General features: G+C 39.6%; 1 protein-coding gene across 1 annotated transcript in view; it reads left to right on the top strand.

The window, feature by feature from the left end:
• Window positions 1-22011, top strand: part of LOC124619322 (protein expanded) — a 490762-nt gene that overhangs the window by 430856 nt on the left and 37895 nt on the right. The window contains exons 6-10 of the mRNA XM_047145631.1: window positions 9269-9348; window positions 12628-12823; window positions 16162-16395; window positions 19247-19312; window positions 20669-20843. Of these exons, the coding sequence (XP_047001587.1) occupies window positions 9269-9348; window positions 12628-12823; window positions 16162-16395; window positions 19247-19312; window positions 20669-20843 (751 nt within the window). The remainder of the gene's footprint in view (window positions 1-9268; window positions 9349-12627; window positions 12824-16161; window positions 16396-19246; window positions 19313-20668; window positions 20844-22011) is intronic.

Below are 22011 nucleotides of genomic sequence, written 5' to 3'. Positions count from 1 at the left end.
CATCCTGAGACAGAAATTTCGTGTTTAACTTTGTCTATCGCACAGACTCTGTATGGAGCACATACACTACCGACCATTAAAATTGCTACACCAAGAAGAATGCAGATGGTAAACGGGTGGTCATGGGACAAATATATTATACTAGAACTGACAAGTGATTACATTTTCACGCAATTTGGGTGCATAGATCCTGAGAAACCAGTACCCAGAACAACCACCTCTGGCCGTAATAACGGCCTCGATACGACTGGGCATTGAGTCAAACAGAGCTTGGATGGCGTGTACAGGTACAGCTGCCCAAGCAGCTTCAACACGATACTAGAGTTCATCAAGAGTAGTGACTGGCGTATTGTGACGAGCCAGTTTGTCGGTCACCATTGAGCAGACGTTTTCAGTTGCTGAGAGAACTGGAGAATGTGCTGGCCAGAGCAGCAGTCGAACATTTACTGTATCCAGAAAGGCCCGTACAGGACCTGCAACATGCGGCCGTGCATTATCCTGCTGAAATGTAGGGTTTCGCAGGGATCGAATGAAGAGTAGAACCACGGGTCGTAACACATCTGAAATGTAACGTCCACTGTTCAAAGTGCCGTCAATGCGAACAAGAGGTGACCGAGACGTGTAACCAATGGCACCCCATACCATCACGCCGGGTGATACGCCAGTATGGCGATGACGAATACACGCTTCCAATATGCGTTCACCGCGATGTCGGCAAACACGGATGCGACCATTATGATACTGTAAACAGAACTTGGATTCATCCGAAAAAATGACGTTTTGCCAATCGTGCACCCACGTTCGTCCTTGAGTGCACCATCGCAGGCGCTTCCCCTGTGATGCAGCGTCAAGGTTAACCGCAGCCATGGTCTCCGAGCGGATAGTCCATGCTGCTGCAAACGTGGTCGAACTGTTCGTGCAGATGGTTGTTGTCTCGCAAACGTCCCCATCTGTTGACTCGGGGATCGAGACGTGGCTGCACGATCCGTTACAGCCATGCGGATAAGATGCCTGTCATCTCGACTGCTAGTGATACGAGGCAGTTGGGATCCAGCACGGCGTTGTGTATTACCCTCCTGAACCCACAGATTCCATATTCTGCTAACAGTCATTGGATCTCGACCAACGCGAGCAGTAATGTCGCGACACAATAAACCGCAATCGCGACAGGCTACAATCCGACCTTTATCAAAGTCGGAAATGTGATGGTACGCATTTCTCGTCCTTACACGAGGCATCACAACAACGTTTCACCAGGCAACGCCGGTCACTGCTGTTTGTGTATGAGAAATCGGTTGGAAACTTTCGTCATGTCAGCACGTTGTAGGTGTCGCCACCGGCGCCAACCGTGTGTGAGTGCTCAGAAAAGGTACTCATTTGCATATCTCAGCATCTTCTTCCTGTCGGTTAAATTTCGCGTCTGTAGCACATCATCTTCGTGGTGTAGCAATTTTAATGGCCAGTAGTGTAGTATCAGGGGTCCCTGGCGTAAAGAAGCAACTGAAAAGGTTGAAAACAAATAAGTCGCCAGTTTCGGATGAAATGCCATTTCGGTTTTGCAAAGAGCGCTCTACGGCATTTGTCCCTTACTTAGCTTGCATTTATCGCGAATCTCTCGTCCAGCGCGAAGTCCCAAGTGACTGGAAGAAAGTGCAGGGCACTCTTGTATACGGGGTGAACATTAATAACATCGACAAACTGCAGGGACGGATTGCTGACTGAAAATGGAGGAAAAAAGGTACTGAGAACGTGTGTCCGGAAATGCATCGTTGCCTCGGTAGATGGCGCTGACGGATATCAGTTCCTCTAACCACATGCCGTGTGTTCCTTGCGTGTTTCTGGCTGTGTGATTGGCCCAGCGAACTGTAAGGCAGCAGACTGGCCCGTTACTCATGTCGGGAACAAGCCGAGATGGTGTTTATGTACGGACAAGCAAATGGAAACGGTCGAGAGGCAGCACGGCTATACCAAAACAAATACCCTCAGACATCCACCACATCACGCAACTCAAGCCCTATTTGGCGTTTGTGTGTTCATGGGTCCTTTCAGACAGACGAATGATCAGGGAAGCGGCGGACTGTGCATTTGGAGGACCGGGTTCTACAGGATATTGAGATAATCCTAGTACAAGCTCCAGGCAAGTGGCCCGCCAACATGAAGTAAACGATTATGTGTATCCTGTATGACAACCGTAACTATTCTTATCGGCTGCAGTACCATGCAGTACCAACATCTGTTGTGACGTAGATTCGCTACAGCTCAGTATTGTGTTCCGAGGCGATTTGTTATCGTTGCACGCACACCGTCCATTTCCGGACCCATGTCCGTACCACCTTTCTTTTTCCATTTCCAGTCAGAAATCTGTCCCCGCAGTTTGTCGGTTTTATTAATGTTCATCCTGTATAAGAAGGGCAAAAGAATGGAACCGCAAAATTACGGACCGATATGCTTAACATATCTTGAACGTATTCTCGGTTCTAATATAATAAATTTGCTAGAGAAGAAAAAGCTTTTGTTCTCGAATCAGGATGGATATAGGAAGCATCGCTCGTGCCCCTTTCTCACATGATATCCTGCGAACAATGAATGAAGAGCAACAGACAGATTGTTTGTTCCTAGTTTTCCGAAAAGGGTTTGACACGTGCCCCAGTGCACATTGTTAATGCCGGTATTACACTATCAAATTTCTTTGTCAAAGATTTGATCAAATATTCGTCAAATTTATTTGACAAAGATCTTTGACGTGGCGCTAAAAAGGGGTATTATACTGTCATCATATTTTTCATCAACGTTCAAGATGGGTGACAACAACAACTTGAAACCACAGCAGTTGCATGTGCCACAATTGCACTGTGTGCACACGTGGAAGAGAAGCGGGAAAAAAAGGAAATGTACCTGGGTGAAGCCGTGGGTTTTACGACGAGACGATAAAAGCATTCAACAAAACGTGTAACGTGAGCTTGTAGTGGAGGACGTCAAGTCGTACATAAATTAGGTAAGAACAGATGAGCAAACATTTCAGTATGTGCTCAGTGAAGTGTATCCTCATATCACAAAGCACAAAAACTCACTTAAGAACTGCTATTTCTGCAGAAGGCAGGCTGACTGTAAAACTTCGATTCCTTGCTACGCTAGCTTACAGTACCGCACTGCACATTAACGAAAATAATACTTGAAATGTGTGCAGCAATTTATAAAGCACTAAAGGACCAATCTCTGAAGATAAATAAATGTTCAATACACATTATGTGCACTAAAAACTATTTTTATTTTATAAACAAATCAATTACATTTCGTGTCCGAGAACCGTATATTCCCGCTAATGACCTCCGCAACATTTGTATAGCTCTCCAAACTTCTTAATCTATTTTTGTATTCAGGGTGCCTCATGTTGTAAAGCGTCTCGTCAGCTTCATACATCTCTATTAATTTTGTAGTTGACGGTACGCACCAATTGTATTTACCGGCCACGTTCATAAACACACTACAGATGACAGAATGCTGCAGCGATGCTAGCGCTCCACGTGGTAACATATCACATTGCAGTGAACAGAAGACAAGCGACTTTTATGATCAAATCTACAGCGAGGCCCTAGATTTGATCAAATTTATTTGACGACACGCGGGATTTGACAAAGTGCCTTATTACACCATCAAACTTCTTTGAAATAAATATTTGACATATTCACTTTGGCAAAGAAATTTTGTAGCGTAATACTGGCCTAACGAAGACATTAGCATACGCAGTAGGTTCCCGGATTTGTGAGTAGCTGGAAGACTGCTTAAGTTATAGAACTCAGTAAGTTGTCCTCGATGGCGAATGTTAATCAGAGCTAGAGGTATCGTCAGGAGTACCATAGGGAAGTTTGATAGGAGCGCTATTATTCTGACGGACGGGCCAACAACAATCGACGATTGTTTTGTGATGATGCTGTGTTGTACAGGAGGGTGTCTTTGTTGAGTGACTTTAGTAGAATACAAGATGGCCTGCTGATATACAAAATTTCTAGTGGTGTGGTGAGTGGCAGCTAACTCTAAATGCAGAAGAATGAAGGTTAGTGCAGATGAGTAAGAAAAAAAACCCTGCTGTGTTCGAATATAGTATTAGTATCGTGGTGCTTGACAGAGTCACTTCGACTAATTATCTAAACTTAATGATGTTAGGCGATGTGAAATGGAAAACATGTAAGGTCGGTGGCAGAGAAGGCAAATGGTGGACTTCGGTTTCTTGGGAGAATTTTAGGAAAGCGAGGTTCATCTGTGAAATAGACTGCATATAGCATATGTGTGATCCAAATAGAACTGGCATTTTAGGCTGAATGAAGAACGACTCTGGTGGCACCAACATACATTTCACATATGGACTACAAAGAGAAGATTAAGAGAAATCAAGGCTTGTACAGAGGCATATACACTATGAGCCAAAACATTATGACCACCTAATTAAAAGCGTGTTGGTCCACCTCTGAAACACAGTTCAGCAGTGATTCTACATGCAATGGATTTTATAAGTACTTGATAGGTTTGCAGTGGCTTTGGCACCATATGTCTGCACATTGCTCGAACACTTCCTGTAATTTATGGGCGGTTGATTTGTGGGCGGGGAGCTGACACCCGATAGCGTCCCAGTTTGGTTCCATCGGTTTCAGATAAGCCAATTTATGGTCAAGACAGCAACGTGAGTGCGCTATAACGCTTCTCAAGCCATTGCAGCACGAGTGTGGCCTTGTGATGCGGACAGTTATCCTGCTGGAATATGGTATAGCTGTTACGGGTGACATCAGGCGTAAGGAGTTACAGGTGTCCCTAGCCATGTTCACATAGTCCACTGCTGTCATGGTGCCTTCGATTACTAACGCAGGTCCCATGGAAGCCCAGGTGAATGTACGCCATAACATAATACTGCTCCCGCCGACTTGCCTCCGTGGTGTGCTGCATGTTTCGGGCATCCGTTCGCCTGGGTGACGGCGTATCTGTACACGACCATCGACCTGGTATAACAGAAACGGTATTCATGCGACCAGGTGACACAATCCCATTGATCCGCGGTCCAATCTCGAAGACCACGTGCCCACTGTAATCATAATTGACGGTGTTGTTGGGTCAATATGGGAACATGCAGGTGTCCTCTGCTGCGGAACACCATGTTCATCACTATGAGCTGATCTGTGCGCTCCAAAACACTACCTGCTCCAGCACTGTACTCTGACGCCAGATCTGCCACAGATATCGCCGCCTACCCTGCTTTAGAGAGCGGGCGAGCTACCGATCCCCATGTTCTGTGGTGAGATATGAACGTCCAACTTCTTGTCGCCTATGCGTGGTTTCAGAATACTTCACCCACTTTCCACACTTGCTCACGACAGTAGCACGTGAACAGCCAACCAGCTTCGCCGTTTGCAAGATGTCCGCTCTCAGGCTCTGGACCACAACAATCGTCGCTAAAATGATTCCCAATTCGTCTCTGCTCCGTCCACTTTATACTTCTGGCACCGCGTTACATGACCCCAGCGCCACCAGGCAGCATCCACGCGGTGGGCAGTGGTCGTAATGTTTTGGCTTATCAGTGTAGAGAGCCCTTTTCCTTCGCTCTGTCTGCGAGTGAAACGGGAAAGGAAAAGACTAGCAGTGGTACATGTATGTAGATGTAGATGAGCACATATTGCGTTATCTCTAGCAAGTTAAAACTTTTGTGTCGGACCAGAATCCCTGTGTTACACGGGTAGGGCGCTTGAAATAATGTGATTGGCGCATGCCTTGCAGGCGCGTTTGTGCTTCAACACTTGTCACTGACTCCCTCTTTCCAAACTACGTAGCGACTGTCCCAAGTCGCTGGGAGACTAGCTCCTCCGAGAGAGAAAATATAGCGACCGAGGAGACTTGTCTTATCTACAGCCCGAGGGCTATCGCTGCGAAAGAACTATTTTACTCGATACTGATTGTGGGTGACTATGTCCTTTCTTTCGGAAGTGCCTGATCTCAAACATTGTGGGAGGAAGCCTCTGCTGTTCGCCGAAGGAAAGGGAAGGGACCCATAATAAAATGAATATGTCGGTCCTTGAAACGTGCTCGGATCGTAGAAAAGAAGAGGCTTAGGGATTAATCTCCCACCGACATCGAGGTCATTAGCGACCGAGCACATGCTGGGATGGGTAAGTACGCCAGCTGTGCCATTTTCTGAGCATTAACCGTAGATTAAGGGAAACCACACAAAAGCTAAATCCGAATGGCTGTCCTGGTAATGACATGAGCAACATACTGCTGCCTCATGTCTTTTGGTGTGATTGGATCGCGTAGTTAGTACCTCACTGTTCAGGTTCGGATTAGTGTCCAGAACATAGTTTTAACACGTCACATACTGCCTCCGTCTCATTCAGCAGAAGTAGTAAGTGGACTGATCTCATACCCCACTTAGGGTTATGACGTCAAAAAATGGAAAAGCCAGATTCGACGTTGTATGAGGGTAGTCCAGAAAGTAAGTTCCGATCAGTTGCAAAATGGACACTGCAGTGAAAACCCGATGAAGATTCTCACAGATGTGTTGGGTAGTGTCTCTAATATGACCGTCGATCGCATCAAGACGCTCTTTTCAGTTGTGAGCGCACTGTGAGCGAGTAAAGGTGCCTAGAACATCGATGTCTCCCGCGAAGTAGGAGGGCCCGCTGAGAGGCTTCGCCTTAATGAATGCAGCCCACCTAACACAACTGCCACGCACTTCCTTCTTCGTGGCAGTTCTCAGCAGCACTCTGCAGGGGCAGTGAAGACGCTCCTGCAGCCTTTTCGATGGGAAGTGTTCGATCACCCACAACACAGCCCTAATTGGCTCGTCCTGAGTATCATCTCTGTTCACATGAAACGTTGGATGCGAAGACAACACTCGGGCGCAGGCTACACGCTGTAGACCAGCGTAGAGAATTATCGGGAAGCACAGGCGGCTGCCTTCTATGACGATGGTATAACGCTCCGACAAATGTCTTAAATCGGAGTGGCGACTATGTAGAGAAGCATCTGGAAAGTGTGGCTAACTCTTGCAAATAAAATGTTTCTGATTTTCACTGTGGTTTCCATTTAGCGACCGATCGGAACTTACTTTCTGGACAACCCTCGTACTTAGCCGGGCAAATAGGGAGAACTGGGCATTTTCAATCGTTTATTAATAATCAGTGACAGTCGGTTTTTTGCGAGATCAACCTTAAAGATGCTTCAACTAAAAAACACTAATAGTGATAATATCGTAGCAATTCTCATATCAGTTGAGTACCTAGTCTTCTTAATTGCTCACTCTGCTATGTTAGTATTGTGTCAAAATAAACTAAAAATTATTCATTTAACTAAATAAACAAGCATCTATTCTTCTGGGACGGAAAACGAATAATCAGTAACTTTGGTCATTTCAGTTAGACTCACAAAGAAATAACAATAATATGTTTTTAAGTATTAACATTTCTCATTTAAGCCCACTTCTGCCAATTTCAGTAATTTCGCATGAAATTCTTCATTCGTCGTTAGTGAAAAAGGCCTTAATTGTGAGTTCTCAACTTCATCGATAAAAAGCCTAACAAAGGCCGGACTTGTGTAAAGAGTAATTGGCCGAACATGACCGTAAAAAGCCGACACCAGGCAACCCTAATTCGACTCGAAATATTGTGACCCTAAATTAAGTTCATTTACAGTGTTTCAGGAGGGTTTTAAAACAGAATTCACCAGCTGCGACATGGTCACGTATATGAACATTGATCCAATACTGTCAAATCTTTTTTATTCCAGTCTTTCATCACAATATCAGTTCTTTCGACTATGACCGGTTTCAGTCAGTAATGACTATCCTCAGGACATGGTGTAGTAAAGATCTGAGGATGGTCATTACTGACTGAAACCGGTCATCGTCGAAAGAATTGATGTTGTGATCAAAGACTGGAACAAAAACATTTAAAACAGAATTAACAGAACCTTCCCCTCTAACCATCTCTGATTTTTCTGTTATGGAAAGGCTTTATGAAGCTAAATTATAGATTGTTGAATAAAAAAAGCAGCGATATTGAAGAGCCACCAAAATGCGATCAAATTGAATCACTTGCATCTGACTGCGGCCACAAAACACTTTTTGACTCAAAAGTACTTCGAGGACGTGCCTGATACGGTCTGATCTTCAGCGACAATAGTTGTAGAAAATTGTCTCCTATGTCTACAGAAAATACCTCTTAAAGCTTTTCAGTAATGAGCCCATCGATACGATTATCTTAACAGCGAAGTCAAGCTTCTTTACAAAACATATTTTACAGCAATTGCAGCAAATGAATGACAAAAGCGTCTTGTAACTGTTCCGTTATTCTCCCCCTGGAGAAAGAATGCAAGAATATGTCGTTGTTAGCTTCATTGCTAAGTTCTTTCTCGAAGCTATTGTTTTAATGGAAGTTACAAAATCATAACTGTGGCGCAGACGTATCATTAGAACGAATTTCTATCTCTTTGTAATTTGATCTCTGCTGTAACTTGATATACCGGTATTACAAAACTAAAACTCTGAAAATGCCGCGCATGTTGAGCAATGCTCGGAACATTCTGGCATCCGGCTGAGGCTTGCGCGCTAGAAGGTCACGGCCGTCTCTGAAATTAATTAGCGTAGCCGTTGATTGAAGTGCTCTCGGGCTGTATACTCGCTAAAACAGCAAGCCGTCCTCGTCTCTACCAAACCGACCTTTTTGCACATTACAGCTAATTACTGTTACTGCGCGACCGATTCAAAGCAACAGAAATACTCGGAATACGTGATAATGTTTCTGTTGTTGTATTTCGAGCGATTCATTTCGAACTTAATCTGCAATTAATAATAACGATATTTAGATCGTAGCTCTTTAAAGAAAATGTAGCAGCATGTTTGACAATAAGAAAAATCAGAAGTGACAATGAAACAACGTCCCGGGCGTTGGATGGTACAGCGTGAATTTAAACCTTCCCTCCAGATTCTTTGCTTATTTGGTGTAGTGTGATATGCAAGTTCTTCTGGCAGTGCTGCACAATTCGAAAAAAAGTAGTTTTCTTGACTTCCGTTGTACATTCCTGCAGTGGGCGTACGCCAGTCGTTGGTCATAAATTTTTCTGATTTAATTAAAAACGATTTCCTATGTGAAGGTTTAGTACCTATTTGAAAAACCTTGAAGGATCATGAATCCCAAATATATACGCGTGTAAAAATATGAAACTTTTATTTTTTAAGCAGTGTTGCATTGCATGACATTTATTACTTGCAATTTGTCTGATTTTACAGGGTTTGGACGGCAATGGAAGACCCTCCCTCGTGTTGTACTTCAGAGTCCAGTTCTACGTGGACAGTCCATTGTTGCTCAGGTAATTAAACCTTATAAAATTAATGAGTTGAGTTGGCAGCATTTTAGACATTAAGCGCTGTTTATAAAACATGTTCCATAGATCCCATCAACGAAACTGCTCAGAGATGTTGAATGAGTCAGGGCTAGGAATATTGCACGGAGCATACATCCGTATTAAAAGTAAATGATGCGAAGTGAAGTTGCGTAGATTCTTATGACTGGTTTTGGACAGGAAGTATAACATACCAATGAATGTAGAGGTATAGACATATTTGCCAGTGACGTAAGAGATTGTGCTCTCAGGTTTGTAGAGCGTGACAGTTTTGTCATAATTACGGAAACACGCTTTAGATTTGAATATCGAAGATTCCTGTTCTCAACGTGAAAAGTGGCAACTTGCTTTGTTGGGTTTTTAGGGGGAAGAGACCAAACTGCGAGGTCATCGGTCTCATTGGATGAGGGAAGAAAGTCGGCCATGCCCATTCAAAGGAACCATCCCGGCATTTGCCTAGAGCGATTTAGGGAAATCACGGAAAACTTAAATCAGAATGGCCGGACGCAGGATGAACCGTCGTCCTCCTGAATGCGAGTCCAGTGTGCTAACCACTGCGCCACCTCGCTCCGTAACGTGCTTTGTGAACAGGTCTCAGTTCTGATGTCCCATGATAAATATATGTTTATTTAGCTAGCAATACTATGTAGGTAATAAATAACAACTATTTGAAATAACTGAGGACGCAACAACTTTTTCAAGGTAGCGCTTTCCTAATTATTTTACTGTGTTAAATTTAGGTCAAGTAAGCGCAAGTCGTTTATAGTAGTTCGACAATAATTGGAATTATTAATGTAATCTCATCTAGCTTCTAGCTACTTAACTTTCTTAATGAAGACCTTGACTTATTTCACATCCATGAAGGTTCTCTCTCAGAAAGAGATCTACTGGACTCTGTGAATGGATGAATGAATCAACAGCAATAAGAAATTAAGGCACCATCTAATACTATTTCATTGGTATATTTCAGCCATACTAGACCAAATTAATGTGGTTGAGAAAGGATGTTAAAATAATAAGAGAAAAAGAATATTTTGTATTCTATTTTAGACGATGTAGTGGTGAGACGCAGGTGTGCATTCAACTCATCTAGACATTATTGAAAAACAAAGAATGCGGTAGTAGAAAAGATTGTTACAGTTTCCTTCTTCAGTCGGACCAAGAAGAAGCTTTATGAACTGGTAGCTAGACAGGGGAAATTTCATTTATTCACATATCATATTCTCTAAATCTTATCACACGTAAATCCCTTGAGAATGTGGAACTATTTATAGCCTATTCGTTTTTCAACTGTTTGACTGTCATTGTGCTGCTTTAAAACCACTGTTGACAGTGGGCAGAACATTGGTTAATACCATGCAGCCAGAAAATGTTTTACTAAAGGCTAAGTGTGGAAGCGTACACTTCTGTCTAACTGTATGGTATTTATGATTAAGAGGGTAACAAATTAGTTTCTTAGATACTTAGTGGGAAGTCTGTGGCCTTTACAATTGTACTTAGAGATCATATGTTATAAAGGAGGAAGATTCATAATGTAAACTGTGGAATATGGAGCATGAAGTTTATAGCCCACACCCAAGGAGTTACCCCGCTGTCAAAAAGCATTTTCTGCAGTCCCAAAGCATGCTAAGATAGGTCAGACAGAATGACCAACCCTGTTGCCAATTTCCATATTATAACATGTGCAGAAATAATTATTACTGTGCCATTCTTCTTTTATTATGATAGAAGAGGTAGACCATCTAATTTCCAGTTATTGCAAGTGAAAGAATGCAACTTGTGGTATTGAAAATATAAAGAACCTTAGACTGCAGTAATGTGTAGTTCGAGGTATTCAGAAATTCTTGTTTCTGAGAGTATATGAAATCATTATAAATTCAAAGAGGAAATAAAAATTATGTGGACTTGTTTACATATATTAACTGTTTTCTGTCTTATATTCAATTACTGTTTGTAAGAAGTGTACAAGATTGTTTTTTATGGATGTGGTTCCCTCTCCCCTGCCCCTCTCACTCACCATCTCTATAGAACCCAAAGTTTTTATGTAGCCCAGAGAAGAGCAGGAGGATGGGTGTGCATTGATCACTGCCTAAAAAATATTTATCATTATAAAGACCGTTAGAAAATGGATGTCATAATGTAGGAGATATATCATTGTAGTTAAAGCGTAAAACACTCATCACATATGTCACTTGCATGTCCAAAATTATGTAATATTATATGTAATGTATGTTTGTATGTAATAATGTATATGTATTATGTAAAATATCCATATTTTTCAAGTACCTATCAATACATATTTCCCATTGTACCACATATTAAGATTTCTTCCCATTCCAAACACACATGGAGTCTGGGAAGAATGGCTGCTTAAATGTCTTTGTGCTTGTTGTAATTATTCTAATCTTGTCTTAGCAGTCATTACAGGAGTGATGTAATTTTAGATTCTTAACTGAACACTGGTGATTGAAACATCGAAAGTAGGGTTTCACAGGATATTTGGGATGTATCCTCAGGCACCTGTTACCTCAATTTCTTTCATATTTAAAGAACACTCTCTCATGAGTCTAACAAAACATGACTATACATGTTGCCCTTCTGTGAATTTGTTCAATATCCTCTGTTAATCCTGTTTCGTATGGGTCCCACATACTTGTGTGTTTTGTAAGTAATCTTCTTTGTAGATTGCATAGGGTAGGAATGTGAAAGATGTGAGAATATCATACTGCACATGTCGCCAACATCTGACTGGTGTTGTGGCACAACTTAAGTGCAGTGAAATCTGTTTACATTTTACTAAGACAGAAACTTTAATATTACACATCTTTGTGCTGTTTTACACATTTGTTTATTACTGATACTGTGGTGAATAATCAGTACTGCTATGGATGCAAACTGAAATATTTGTGAGGAGTAACAGCTATGTTTCGTAAGTAAATACCACATTCATATGACCCGGGAAGCTGTGCATATTGGCAACAGAAACTCTGTTCTGTGCCTTTGTATGCTCACTCCATAGATATTACTGCCTTGTGGTAGAATGACTGCCATTCCCATACGTCCCGATTATCTCTGAGGTTACAGAAAAGGAGCTAAACAACAGGTGCTGCAGGTATTATACTTCAACAGGTGGAATATGTTACATATGAGCAGAAGAAGGATAAATCAAGAGTTATTATGACTGTTAGTAAATTAACGTTCACATCGGAGAAGAGGCTTTGAGCAGCACTCTGACTCTGTCTGCAGGGATGAGGAGACTCGGCACCATTACTACCTGCAGCTGCGCCACAATGTGGTGTCCCGCGGCCTGCTGCACGCCTGCGCCAGCGAGGAGCTGCTCTACCTGCTGGCGGGGCTCGCCCTGCAGGCGGACCTCGGCGATTACAACCCACAGCAGCACACGGGCGCCTACTTCAGCGCACCAGAATACTTCCCGAAGCAGGTAACTTTGGTCTTTCGTGAAAAGGCTCTGTGTCAAAACTTGTTGACACGTACCTGGTGAATTTTCTTGTTCGATATGCTTCTCTCCTTTACTTCTTCTCCCTGTGGTTGAAGTATATGACCCCTTTATCAACTTGCAATCTCTGATGTCCTCTTCACCATTGTCTTCTCTTTTTTTCTTTCCATTATTTGCCATTCTCTCTTTTTCAGGAAGCGTGTCCTTTATTTTGTTTCCACATAAGCAGTGAAACTTTTAGCTTTGATTCTTATATCTAACAATTGAACTGATGCTGTAATGCCTGCAAGTTGAAAGTAAATAATATTTCTCTACTTAGTTTATTTTAGAAAAGGAATTAATTTTTTTTTTTTGCACTTGGCTGCACTGTATGGCTGCTGACAATTTTTGTACCATAATGAATTGTGATTTAGTTGTCCGGATGTGTTTGTTATGGACACACAGCTGTCCATGTAACATTCAGTATATTCCTGGTTTGTCATATATACATTAGTTTGACAATATTATATTATTTTGTCAATAATTGATTGTTTTCATTGATATATTCAGTGTATTTCTGATTTCCTGAAGTTATTACTTCCCAATAAAGGGGCAGTGGCATGTTACATTATCACTCCTTTGTTGATGTGCTGTGTCGCCATACACACGTGTTACACACAAAAATTACTATTTAGACTGTTGTGAGATTTTCTCCAGGGTTAGGTACTACAGTGAAATATTCCCTTTCACATTTTACAATTACGGTAGGTAAAAACATGTTGCCTGGTCTTACTACTGAAGAATCTCTAGCAGAACTGGGGAGATACAAAGGGAATGATGATAAAGCTGATGACTTAGAATTGTTAACTATGCCATCCAGTGCAGATGAAATAACAGATTGAGTCAACGAAAATTACACTGCACAAATGTTGGAGGTACTTTAGAACTTATAACCAGCAGGGATGAAGCTAATGTTGGTGATTTACCTCCAGGAGCTAAGTGAAGAAAAGCGTAAGGACATGAAGTGAAAATTTTCAAATGAGACAGTGCCACAGGTTGAGGACTAGTGCATACTGTCATAGAACAAAGCAACATCTAGACTTGCCAACATAACAACATAAATTTTCTTCTAACTAAAAAAGAACTAAAGTCCTTCAGTGCCATATTCCTGCTGGGTGAGTATCCTAAGCTTCGCCATGAGAGTATGTGTTGGGAACAGGCTCCAATGCTGTTTTTTTCTGTAGTCTTCAACTCAGTGTCAAGAAATAGTTTTGAGGAAATAAAGAAAGTCATTCACCTGAATGACAGTTCCAAAGATGTACAAACTGGGATTGTACTTTGAAATGCTGAAGAAGTAATTTGATTTATTCCCTTCAGAGTATAAGTTAATGAAATGATTATTATTGTGGCAAAAATTCAGATAAGATGTTTCTGAAGGGAAAGCCTATCAAAGTAATATATAAAATTTGATATCTTATGAGTTCCAGGGGCTTCCTTAATAATTTTTCACCGTACTATGGCAAGACACAACAAACAGGAGGCTTTAGGTGCAAGGGTCAATAAATGAGCTAAACTTCATCATTTTAGAAACAGAGTATCCAAAACTTTTCTTTCAACACTTTTTCACCAGTGTTGACACACTCATCACAATGGAAAGAGGAAAATGAAAGCTACTGGAAAAAAGAAAGATAAAGTGGAAGGAAATGGACAAATATTCTGGACTACATGTTTGACAAAGAGAATGAAATTCTGGTAGTGAAATAGAGGGACAACAAACCAGTATGTGTAGTCACAAATTACAGTACTATTACTCCTTTGAGTTATTCACAGGTAAAGAAAAGAAAATATCTGTTACAAAGCCACGTATCATTGAATAATACAATGCTTGCTTAACAAATTGCTTATAGAAATGTGAAGGTTTCACTTTTCGATGTCGGAAAGAGAGTAGTGATATACCTTTCCTAGAAAACAGGATTAACACTTAAACACGGAAGACCACAAGTAAGCAGACTGACAGGAAGATTGGTGGCTAGATCGAGGAAACCGCTTTGCTGTGCCAAGTAAAACAGAGAACAGATGTGCATACTGCGAGAAAAAGCAGCGCAAATGTATGATGGGTGCAATGTTGGTGTACATAACAAGTGTTTTGTTTCACTTCATACTGAATAGACACTTTGAAATATCAGAAACAGTGTTTTTGTTTATTCCATGACGTTTCTTACAGTTTTTTGCACTGACAGTAATAATGCGGTTTTTGATAGCTAATTTTGCCAATGTCCCAAAAGTGGGGTGGTCTATAGTTTTTGTACTAATAACTGAAATTTTTCAAAGCAGCTTTTTCTTTCATTTATCATTCAGGATATACATTAATGTAAAAAAGGTTGACAAAATAAAATAATAAAGTTTTGCAAGTAATGAGTTAAGCAATCCCTGTTTCTGAGAGTTAGTATCATTTACTTCCTTCTGTGATCAGTCAGATCAAGACTTTTGTTTTGTTGCACTTACATGAATTTTAAATCTGCATATGTTGCTTGAAATCTTTTTATAGCATTTATAGGTTTTATAAACAGTAATATTGCTCTTAGGTTCTGGATGCCCAAACATTCTTCTAGCCACATCTCCAATACTTTGCTGTTGCCATTTTTTTTCCATTGTGCAGGGTGTTACAGAACCTCTCTAAAAATGTTTATGTACAGTAGATCATATAAAAAGCCTTATTTTTTGTTAAGTAATATGCACTTTTTAGTCTGCCATTTATGAGTTATGTGCATGAGACATCCTTAAGGTTCCGAAAATGAATAACAACAATTGTAAATAAATTACATGCTTCAAATTTTCTCAGTAATGACTGTTGAGCATTCCCTGATTCTCTTCTGGATTGTGAAACACTTAACTGATTTGAGCAATTAATTCATCTCTGGTGGCAGTTATATATTCCACACTCCTTACATGATACCAAAAAAATAATCAAGATATATCAAGTTAGAGTAAACATGCGAGCCACAGTGTGATCAAGATACCAAAATACCAGACGTGTAATGAGGTTGAGGATGGTCTGTATTGAGCAATTGTTCTATATTTATTTCTAAAATATAATTTGTGTAGAGTTGTTATTATTCTACCTTAGAATGTATACATCATATATACACATAAAAGAGAATATGTTCTTTAATGACACATGATTTAAATGTTGTTAGCTGACCCTCTAAGTTATCAGTGAGGTTCTGAAAAATCCTGTATTTTACTTTGCTGACACATTCTTGCAACAAGCAGATGATAAAATGATAATTCATTGGTAGGCTCATAATTTAGAATGTTTACTTGACACCACTTTGGTCTTACAGATGGTGGAGAATTCGGAGCAGCAACTCGTGCAAACAGTTCCCACTCTACATCGCGACAACCGTGGAATGGGACGAGCGCGGGCGGAGTTGCTGTACATTCGTGAGGCCTCCTCGACAGAGGTCTCACCACTTACACACAATTCGCACCTCTACCGCCTTCGATATAAGAAGAATGAGCAGGGCCCTGGCACTGTCTGGCTTGCCATTACAGCCAAAGGCATTCAGATTTATGAGGTACACAGTCATTTTGACCATTAGTAAGAATGTTGTTAATATGGTGTACAGTTAATTACTGAGCATTGCGGAGACATATGCCAACAGAATCAATAAAATTATACCATTAACAGAATGTATACATGTATCCAAGTATAAAAAATTGTGCTTGTTGTTATAATACTGCAGCAGGTATTCCAGTGTTAGCGAAACTTTTTAGGACAAGTCCATGGCTTGTGTTGTTTTGCAAGAGAACAAACCAAGGATGAATCTTTTGTGCATGAGATACTCTACTTATTGCCAAAAGAATGAAAAATCTCATTATTGTCATTCATCACATGTATTTAAAATTTGATTATGATGTTAACAACAACAATAAAAGTATAGCATTAACAACAGTATACATGTGGTCCTATGGCGAAAATAGTACTTGTAAAATAATACTGCATTAGGTATTGTTGTTTGTGAATTTTGGAAAAAAAAAACGTTTTCTGGATTGGTGAGAGTGTCCAAGAAATCTTAAATGCAATTATTTCATTTCATGTACAGTAATTTAATATATAATTATAGCCAGACATAATTTTTCACTATTACAGTACTATGAAAATAGCTGGACAAATATTTGTCTACTTAGTCTTGGCTGTTTATGCCTAGGCATATATATGCCAATATATTGGTCTTGTAATATTGAATTAAATCATCTGATCAAATAAGAAAACTTTGTGTAAATACCAGTTGCAAGAAAGGTATTAATTGAAGATGATGAGAATCTTTAACAAATGCCCCCTCCCCCCCCTCCCCCCCAAATCATTCTTTCTCTTTCTTTCACTTTCGTCTAAATAATGATATAAGAGTAAATATGAAGGGCTCTCCAGGAATTTTTGACCATGTCTTGATTCTATAGCTTCTACACCCATATCGTAAAACAAAAAGGGGAAAAAATCAGATAGGTCCACTTACCGGAAAGCAACTGACAGTGTCTGGAGTTCCATTGCATGTAAACATAAATTAGGAAAACATTGTAAGAAACAAGGATTACATAGAAAAGATAGCCAGGACCCCACACATGCAATACACAACAAGGCAGAAAGAAATAAGCTCATGTATATTTTTGTAGAGCTCTTTCTTCTATCATTCTCAAAATTCCTATGTTTGAAAATATTGAAGATTTTCTCATATTTTCTTTGTCTAATGCTGCCTACTGAATCAAATTTCATCTACCTTTGTTTTATTGAATAGTAGAGCATGGATCATGCAAAACAATTAGAGATTGAAGGTATTTTTTGATAACCAGTAATTGTCTATTTCATAGGAGCAGTATGCAACAGAGAAACAGTGCTTTAAATGCAAAACTGTACATAACTTTTATCATATGTTTCAAAAATAGACACATCAAATAAGATTAAAGTCATTAAAATTGCAGAAAATAAGTCCAAAATTTCTTATTATTTCAGAACTTAGACATATTTTTTTATTAAATCTCACTCACTTGTGAAGGACTGCAGTTGGATCACATTCTTCTTGTTGTTCTAACAGATTTATAGCTTTCTCGAGGCAGTGGAAAGCATTTTCAGTGGATGGGCCCCTTGTTACTAGGCTCTGCCTCATTGCAATGGTCTTGTTCATTGATGACACTGACACTGACAATGATTTCAGTCCCATTGCAATCAGATTGAAGGTATTTTTTGATAACCAGTAATTGTCTATTTCATAGGAGCAGTATGCAACAGAGAAACAGTGCTTTAAATGCAAAACTGTACATAACTTTTATCATATGTTTCAAAAATAGACACATCAAATAAGATTAAAGTCATTAAAATTGCAGAAAATAAGTCCAAAATTTCTTATTATTTCAGAACTTAGACATATTTTTTTATTAAATCTCACTCACTTGTGAAGGACTGCAGTTGGATCACATTCTTCTTGTTGTTCTAACAGATTTATAGCTTTCTCGAGGCAGTGGAAAGCATTTTCAGTGGATGGGCCCCTTGTTACTAGGCTCTGCCTCATTGCAATGGTCTTGTTCATTGATGACACTGACACTGACAATGATTTCAGTCCCATTGCAACCAGTAAAACATCTAGAATACCATCTTTCACAAGTGATGCTTCACACACAACTGATGATGTGAGCTTGTATGTATGTATTAAACTGGGGACCTGGAAACTATGGAGAGGCTTCGTCCTGCCATAACCCACAGCAGTCACCCACCCCACTGACGGCTCACATTGAACCCGGTGTTACTGTGCAGTTCGGCCACCAGTGGACCTCCCCAGGAATGTCTCCTACCAGGCGAGTGTAACCCCAAATGTTTCTGTGGTAGAGAAATTATGGTGTACGTTTACTTGGAAACGGTGTTTGCACAGCAATCACTGACACAGTGTAACTGAGGCAGAATAGGGGGAAGCAGCCAGCATTCGCCGAGGTAGATGGAAAACCACCTTAAAAACCATCCAGAGGTTGGCCGGCACACCACACCTCGACACTAATCGGCCGGCGGATTAGTGCTGGGGACATGCACGCCTTCGCGCCTGGGAAGCAGCGCGTTAGACCACACGGCTAGCTGGGTGGGCATGTGAGCATTGTCATACATGTTGGTTGGCAGGGTGGGGAAAAGTGCTACATCTGATTAGAATGCTTTAGTTAACCAATGTTCCCATTGATGGCTATTCAATCAGTGTTCTACTATAGTTTTAGTTTGGTATATTGCTGTCCCCACAGTTTATTTACAACATGGAATTCTTAAATATAGTAAATTTGTGTTACAAAGTGATTAAGCAGATCACTTTTACCACATTTGTTTAATAACTGTCCAAAACATTTCTTTATGTTCTCTACTGTGAGAAATCAAATTTGGTTTCTTGCTTACAGGAAATCTCTGCAAAGACATTGACGGCAACATTCTTGTGGAATAATATAGGAAAACTGTGTTTTGATGTAAGTAACTACTGCATGTAATTTTGCATGGTATACAGCGTAGCAGAATGATTTGCTTGTGTGTGCACATACATGTTCACATAGAAATGTACACATTTCATTTCATGATATATTCTTTTCTTTTCTGTTTGTCCCTTAGATTATTTATATGCATTGCTTGTACATATGACAGTGATACATTGGTGTAGTGAAGTGATGGTGGTAACTTGTGAGATGCTAGCTAAAAACAGAAGTTCTAGCAGCCATGCAGATCAGTTTTATATTGTTCATTTCTGACTGACATAAATGTATTCAAAACAGTTGTGATTCAGTGTTTCCAGAAATTAAACAGTTTTCATTGATTGGATAGATACATAGCACAAGAGTCAGTTATATTTTATTAGGATTTAATATGAATATCTGTGATCAGAAATATACTGCATCAAAGTATTCAGAACACTAAAGGACTACAGTGGAATTTCTGTACCATGATGAAAATGTGTGTGTGTGTGTGTGTGTGGTCGTGGTGGTGGTGGTGGGGACATATTTAAAAACTAACATCTATCATATCTTTAAATACTGAATCAAATTTGATCTTCAGTTTAACCCGATTTACAACCCAACAAATCTAAGCTTCTTTAATGTCTGCCTGAGTTATTATTTCGAAATGGTATTACATTTCGTTCAAACTTTTCTTAGTATTTTTTGAACTAGTGTGTAACTAAACTCAGATTCTTCAATGTCTACCTTAGAGATCATCTCTACAATGCATCACTTTTATTTCACTTTCCTTTTTGAAAATGAAATAGTGATTTTCTTACTGAAAACCCATCTTCCCATAAGCAGACACAGTGTAGACACAAGCAAACAAATGACAATATTATGAAAAGGATAGTTGCTACTTACTGTATAGCGGAGATTCTGAGTCGCAGATAGGTACAACAAAAAGACTGTCAGAAGACAAGCTTTTGACCAAAAAGGCCTTCATCGTAAATAGACAGCTCACACACACACCCACACCCACACACACACACACACACACACACACACACACACACACACACACACACACACATGCGCGCGCGCGAATGCCACTCACACACGAATGACCACAGTCTCCGGCTGCTGAAACCTCAGAAAAGTGACAGATTTTTCGTAATAGATGTTTTTAAAATGTTTTAGCCTGTGTAAACTAGTTGTACCTTTTATTTATTCATTTATTTGTAAAAGGGTCATTTTTATTTTGTTAAAAAATACATGAAAATGTTATACGAATTCTTTATCAGTGTTGATTCACTGTTGATTTACTCCATTATTATTTTAATGTCCTATGTTGCACAATGTATTAAATATTTACTAATAAGACACATATTTTAGCGTAAAAAATTTGAAATCCGAGCTCTAAACTGGCCAACATCTGGAGAAAAGTTTACATATTACACCAGCAGTGATGAGAAGAGTAAACATTTGCTGTTCCTATGCCGAACAACACATCAATTTAGTATGGCAATACAACCACGGCTGTCAGAGGTGCGGCGGAAAGAAGAAGAAGGTAAGTCTGCATATCCCTCTAATTATCAAGGACCAACAAAACTTTCCAGCTGTCACCATGTTTGCAGAAAAATAAATATGCTTGTTTCTTTTCATACCTGTACACATGTAATAGTGTATCATTATGTGAACCCTACATACCTCTTGAACTCTTTCACAACGAATAATATTCGTGGATTCTTCTGTCACTCCTTGCTGTAACAATTTGTTATTGAAGAATTCCTTAAGAAATAAAACAAAAAGACTAATTATGTTGTGTAATTTTTAGGACCTTTCCAAAAGTGGAAAGCACTTTGCTCATATTGAAGTAAAAAGCAAAATCTTTTCTTCATCTGAAATCTGTCTTATCAACTGGTTTGCTCATAGTTTTCAACCAGTTTACAGAAATATTAGATAGAATTTCCATTTGCTTCACTGCCAGTATGTGTTATTGTGTATATTATTCAAATCAAATACATTCAGACAAATTAATAGGTAGCAATAATTTTTGGTATTGTGTTGTCTCATTGGCACAAAGCATTGTGAATATAATCAGCTCATCTTTTTCCTCAGGGATATTCACATTAAAAGTAAAGATAAATTGTTGTTTTGTTCAGGTGTGACTATGGAAAGTAAAAAATAGATGTACATGAAAATCAGTGGTTGTTGTAGAAAGTGGTGGATAATTACCCAGGAATCTTTAATTTTTGGGACAAAGTAATGCTCCACATTTTGTGCTGTTGCTCATTGGAGAGCTTTGTTGATGTGACAGTCCCAGTGACTTATTATAACAAAATCAAATTATGCAGTAAAATCTCAGTCCAAAAGTGAATACTTTGTTTTAATTTAGACTTCATCTTCCTACTAGCAAAGGCAATAGATAATTGCATTTATTTTCTTCTGTTGTGGTTATGGGTCAGATATACAGTGTATTACAGTGTATTGTCCAGAAGCTGGACAAGGATGAAATTTACAGGGAAAAATCCCAGTGTTAAATTTAACAGGTTCAGCGATAAGTTTGTGTCGATATTTGAGAATAACTTTCCAGTAAACTGATAAGAAAGGACATTAAAAAGCCATGAAAAAATAGTTCACCAGTGAGATTTGAAAGGGAAATTTGTATGTTAATAAGAGCAAATAAAGATCCTGTTTAGTCACATACATAAAAAATTACTCAGTATAATTAAGAA

This window comes from Schistocerca americana, chromosome 6, assembly GCF_021461395.2.
Source record: "Schistocerca americana isolate TAMUIC-IGC-003095 chromosome 6, iqSchAmer2.1, whole genome shotgun sequence".
Classification (NCBI taxonomy): Eukaryota; Metazoa; Arthropoda; class Insecta; order Orthoptera; family Acrididae; genus Schistocerca; species Schistocerca americana.
Note: the sequence above shows the minus strand (reverse complement) of the source record. Positions and strands in the feature narration are given on the sequence as shown.